Source organism: Pundamilia nyererei, unplaced genomic scaffold (assembly GCF_000239375.1).
Source record: "Pundamilia nyererei isolate P.nyererei 1_Seehausen unplaced genomic scaffold, PunNye1.0 scaffold00047, whole genome shotgun sequence".
NCBI lineage: Eukaryota > Metazoa > Chordata > Actinopteri > Cichliformes > Cichlidae > Pundamilia > Pundamilia nyererei.
In genome coordinates, this window is record NW_005187448.1 from 1,945,321 (window position 1) to 1,951,574 (window position 6,254).

Below are 6,254 nucleotides of genomic sequence, written 5' to 3' on the forward strand. Positions count from 1 at the left end.
GAAAGCTAACATCAGCACACGCAGAAAGAAAACAAAATATCTAATCGCTGCGCGTAAAATTCCTCACGCATAAAAAGTTAGGAGGTTAGGTGTATTTTTTCTTGACCTTCAGCAAATATACTGTATCCTAATACTTGCGTAATAACAGAGAGACACGGATCAAGATGAGAACAACAGCAGACGTATTATTTAATTTAACACTAACACGCAGCTTTGTATCTCGTAAATCCTTTTACAGGAAGTCCTCTGGCTTCGCCTTGAAATAATCACCTGATGTGTCGTTTGATGGCGAGTAAAGCGAATTCTCTACAAGCTAAATAACCAACAAAATTTCCCTCACTTACTAGTTTGAGTGGTGCATCTTGTCCTTGCAGGCCGTCATCGCCACACGGAGCTGAGGCACACAAAAGATGCAGGCCGAGCCGCGTCTTTACCACCGCCAATAAAGTTTACAGCAGGTACACTTAACTTTATTGGTAATGTCAACCCTCTGTTAAAACTACACACACACACACACACACACACACACACACACACACACACACACACACACACACACACAGAGAGAGAGAGAGAGAGAGAGAGAAACACACACACACATTCACACAAAGGGGTAATACGGGATGCTGGATAGCTGTGACTAAGGGACACTTCCGGAAATTTTCTAGAGACAAAGCGCACGTAAACAGAGAAATAAACACCCTGAATTAAAAGGTTGCGCTTTGGCGCAACACTGTTTGATCCGAGAGAGAGAGAAAAAGTCACTGTTAGGGGGAAAGCCATAAAAAGAGGAGACGTGAAAGACTCCGACATCTTTTGGTCTCAGTCTGGATTGAGATGAAATGGGAATGTTTGATTGAAAAATAAGTTTCCAGTTAATGTGGATAAGTTTGCGTTTTTGCGAATAATGTTCACATAAAAAGCCCTGAACACTGCTTTCGTTCTGTCTTCCTTCGTTAGGCTGTGTTATGTTGTTACCCTTCAACACTATTTATTTATATTTATTAATTCATTTTGTTCAAATAAAAGAGGTCTGAAGCACAACAAGAGGTTAGTTCGTTTTTTGCTTTTTCTTTTTCTTTACGAAAGAATTCTTAGATGAGGATAATTTTCCAATTACGAGTGTGGGCTTAAATATAAATAGTTTCAATCGCACATTTCAATATGGACACTTTTTAACTACACATTATAAAATCCCCTAACACTTACTCCTTGGCATTGCATTTGTGTCCACAATGTTCCATATATGCACTGAAGCTTATTTGAACCGTTTATAAGTGAGCAAATAAAAAGCAACAGACTTTGAATAATTTAGCTGCCTAACGCTGAAATTCGGCAGCTAAATTATTCAAGTCCCGGGTCATGTTATGGTGTATTTACTACTATCATTTACTTTGAAATTACGTATAATATTGCATTAAACTTGCAATAAATGCATTTTTTAAAGAAACAATATGTTGAAAATCATTCTGTTCTCAATTTGAAAAATTCAGATCCGGTTAAAAAAAAGGGGGTGAGGGGGGAATCAAACCGAGAGAAGGGTGCGGTCGAATTTCATGTTTTGAAAAAGAGGGTTCAAATTTCTGTTGAGGGCTAATATGATAGAGCAAGTACTGGTATTTTACCCCGTTAACAGCACGTTCAGAGACCCACATTGGTGTACCGTTTGATATTTATCGCAGTTTAGTCCTACTTGAGTGTGTTACTCAGATTTCACGTTGTCTGTTCACGTCTTCTGTCTATTACAACCCGTCATCATGAAAACCAGCTGGACTGCCGAAGAGAGATGTTACCTGTTACCTGCACTTGGCCTCCCCCGTTCGCTTTGATTTCAGCGCTCTGGTGCTTTTCCGGCGGATTGTCTGGACACAAGATTCACGCAACACCTTGCAAATGTATGGCCTCTGACAGATAAAGCCTCCCCCAAGCTCTGCCATTACTTTGTTTGATTATTAACATAGCACGTCAAATGTTTGCTCATCTCATCTCTCAAACAGCAATCAGTCATCCCGAGATTCATTAAGGAAAGCTTCGTGTCCTCCCCGAAGAGAGGAAGTTTCTTATTAAGAGGATGAATCAAATACGACTCAGGCTTTGGAGAGTAGGCCTGCTGTGAATGGGATTCGCTGTCTTTCCTTAAAAGGTAAAGGGATACATCCGCAAACGCGTGTCTGGCGCTTTTTTAATCGAACTGTTCTGAAAGTTTAAATTGGGAAAACTTTATTTAGGAGGCTTCTGCACTATCTTCCCTCCTGCCGAAGCACTTTTTTGGATGCACAGGCTGAAAATCGAGGCATCATCAAATCATCAGTTTTGAATTATTCAGGGGGCTTTTCTGTTGCACGTTATCTACTTACTGTTGTCCGTGCATGAAAACAGGGGTTCATATTGAACTCTTTACAGTGTGTAAAAAAGAAAATACTACCCTGCATATTTTCACTTCACCTATGTCTGCATGCATTTGTTTTGTGTACACGGAGAAAGGGTGGTGATGATGTTTGTTCTAACAACAGAGTGCACAGTCTTAATAAAACCAGAAATGATAGTGAGCCATCTTGTTTATTCGTGATTTTACATCAACAATGGCGGGGACACACAATTCCGTCTTTCACAGGAGAAACACCAGAAAACGAGCATATTGTTAACATCAATATATAACAAGACGTACATAAAGATTATATTCAGTGCAAAACAACTACGCTATGTCACCAGCACATTAAAATAAAAATTCCCTTACTTTAAAATCGTTGTAATTGTAGCTGTTGTTATCATACACAGTACATGTGCGTTATAGGCAGTTTTAGTTGTTGGGGAAATAGCTTGCGATCAAATCAGAGCGATGCCATAAATGTGGAATATAAATTCTGCAAAGGCAAAGCTCTGAGTTTTTAGGTAGTGCTGTGGTACAATCTCAAAAGTGTTTACTTGGCTTTGAGCTAAGTGTCTTCCCAAGACTCGCAAATTGTCTTCAACAAGTGTATACTGTTTGTTGGGTAAATGCTACATACATAACTTAATAATATAAGGTCGATATAGAACACTTTAAAATTAAAACCATATGAAATCTCTATATTCAGAAATCTCTATTGCAATTTCCCCAGGTTTAGGTAGCATCAAAGGATTCCAAACGATTGCATTTCCCTGGTAATCCTAGAGAAAGATGTCTGAGGAGCTAATGGCTGTCACATGAAAACGAGTAAAACAGTAACAGTAACAATTATAATAATAAAACTTGTGGTTTATACAGAGGCTGCTAGCCAATGCAACTGTTGCGATGATGTTTTAACACTTACTACTAAGTTATAGGCCTACATTTTTTTTACAATTTCAGAAAGGCTACTTTGAAGTGATGTCTTTTTTTTATGTAGGCTATAATCTATTTACAACACAGGTCGGCGTTGGTCATGTTTTGATCTTATTTGGCTACGTTTTTGATACAATTATTATTAAAAGCAAATTTGTAAAAAATAGCTAAGCCATTTTCCATCCAACATGCGTTTTAATTTACCCTCCCTTATTTTTTTAAAACAATGGCCAGAGTTCTATGGAGAAAAAAAACGCTACAAGCGTTTGTAGCTTCTACAGAAAAATCCAAATGGTAATGCGCATCATGTTAGGATAAACGAAAGAATGGAGAATTTTGTCTATTTATGACAGCAATATTGGTGGGATTCCTGATCCCTCTTGACAAAATAGAAGGGTGGTCATAAAGTTGACGCTCTCTGCCTCCTTGTGACTCTTCGTCTGTTTATGGGACCTCTCCTTTTTTCCTCTTTTTCACCCATATAACCATAAAAGGACCATAAAATCACTCCTTGGTCTCTTCTTTCTCTTCCGCTTCTTTCTCTTCTGCCTCTTCCCCTTCACCGTCCTCGTTCCCCTCTTCTTCGGCCTCGGCTTCGGCCTCTCCTCTTTGACCCGGAAACTTGTCTTTGTTGTTCTCTTTTTTCCACTTCATCCTTCTGTTCTGAAACCAAATTTTCACCTGTCGCTCGGTGAGGCTCAGGGCGTGAGACACCTCGATCCTTCTCTTACGGGTCAGGTAAGGGTTGAACAGAAACTCCTTCTCCAGTTCAAGAGTTTGGTAGCGACTGTAGGTTTGCCTCCCATTCCGTCTTCCTGGGGCTTGAAATATGAAATAAAGCCAGAGGTTAACAGGGCTCACCACGATCTCCCCATAAAGACATTCAGATGGCTGATAATTCTTTCTGAATTTACTCATTTCCTCTGCACAATCACTAACCCATTTCAGCTCTCACACATGCCAGATCACACTCAATGAAAAGAAAGAGCGAGTAGATGTCTTCTTGCAGTGTTAAGCTGGGTAAGTTAGATTTTCCATTAGCAGGAACATATATCAGTGTACACACAGACCACCCACAATAGAGTCCGTAGTTTGCTTGGGATCTGCAAATAAATGTCTTCAAAGTAATAATAATTTACACACATGTCTGCTTCATTTACAGTTCATTCTGCAGATCTGATGCAACTTTACAACCACATCCCCCAAGAGTTAGTGGAGTAGGATATAGTATTATTACTTTGAAGTTCAATTTTTAATCTGTACACGAAGGTAAAATTGCTCTACATCCCCCATCAATTTAATAATGTTAAAACTCTACGAACAAAATCTATATACTCCTCCATGTCAGATTGGGAGGGGTGTTTACAGAAACTACACTGTTTCCTCTTGCAGCAGAGCCCATATAAACTTGACTGACATTTTCATTCATACTCATACAGGAGGACAATAACTAGGTAGGTAAAAGTATGAGAAGACAGAGATAAAGTTGGGGACGATATTGGGATGCATGTCTCTGAGCAGAAATGAAAAATGAAGCGCACACCTGTGTGGAGCTAAAGTAGCCTTATAGCCTGGACAGAGAGATCCATGAATGGAAGGGGTAATATCTACAAAGCCCTTATGATTATGGCTGTATGTGTCTGAGCCTACAGTGGGCCTGTGGGTCAAATTACCCCCAAAACTCTAAAACCCGGATTCTGGATAATCGTGGTATGTTGTGTTTTAGCTAACCCCCCTGTCACTCTGCATGCTGCTAGTGTGCATGGTATTGTCGTATTTTAGACTACGACTTATCCATCCATTCTCATAGCTCTATTAGAGTTTGTGAAATATCTTATGTGAACGATAATTGACTTCAAAGAGCGTGTCATGTGGCTGTAATCAGCAATTCAGCGTTTAAAGGCACTTTGGAAAGCAACCATTCAGCCCTGTATGGGCATGTGCTGCAGAGTAACAGCAGCCTGCACTTCAGGTTCTATGTGCCCCATCATGTTCTCTGACTTATTTCGTTTTATAGTTTAGAGACATACTCTTGTACACCCTATGTATTTAGCACACATGCACAATCACACACACATACACACACACACGCACAGACAGGCGGATACACAGTGACACGCGCGCACTACACGGCAACACTGAAAGAATAGGAAAAATTTGTATGATTCTGACCGTGGGGTCTCATCCAAGGAAACATAAGACTGGGAGAGGAGTTTTGATTTAAGTGGCCTTGTCCTTCTCCGGGGTTAGAGCTGCTCGACGATTTACAGTCTGGGTATTGCGCTAGGCTTGCGTCTTGTTGGGTACCATAAAGCGTTTGCCTTGGAAGGGCTTCATATCCATAAAATTTCGTTGCGTCTCCGTGGCAAGCCAAAGCGCAGGGGTTTTGCTGGTATCCGGGGTTGGAGATCCCCGTGGTCCCGTGGTGAAAAAAGTCCTGCACATGATGGGATGGGTGCTGAAAGCCCGGTGCGGTCGCTCCGGGTCCGTAAACTAGCGTGTGGCTGCGGGCAACGCTTTGTGGAAACCTGCAGTCGTAGTAAGTTGGCTCCAGTGACTCGCTGCCTTTGTATTTAGAAAAAAGAGGGTTAACAAAATAGGAGCTCATGTTTAGTTAGCATCAAGCAGACGGGCTCTCTCGCAGCAGAATATCTCCTTTAGGATGATGGCAGCCTTTTGTTTAGGGTCCCAACTCGCGCAGCGCACACAAGCAGACAAACCGGAACTAGGAGAAACGCTGCCCCTTTGGACAATCTACGGCAGCTCACTCTCTCTGAGCCGTTCCTCTCATCGGATTTCTCCTCGCAGTCGTGAGTGGGTTTTTTTTCCAGGTTTTGCAGTCTCAAACCCGGCTCATGGCATGTGCTTTGGATGTGTGTTAGCTAAGGTTACAGCTGGCTCGCTCGACCGGCACAGTCACAGGCGCTGCTCTTTTCTTTCTTTTTCCTTT

General features: G+C 41.3%; 1 protein-coding gene across 1 annotated transcript; it reads right to left on the minus strand.

Moving 5' to 3' along the window:
* Positions 1–2,543: 2,543 nt before the first annotated feature.
* On the minus strand, positions 2,544–6,011 carry hoxc8a (homeobox C8a). Its single transcript, XM_005732555.1, has 2 exons — positions 5,477–6,011; positions 2,544–4,125 (listed from the first exon to the last, which is right to left on the minus strand). Exons 1-2 carry the CDS (start codon positions 5,910–5,912, stop codon positions 3,809–3,811), a joined length of 753 nt encoding a protein of 250 aa, XP_005732612.1. The 5' UTR covers positions 5,913–6,011; the 3' UTR covers positions 2,544–3,808.
* Positions 6,012–6,254: the final 243 nt, after the last annotated feature.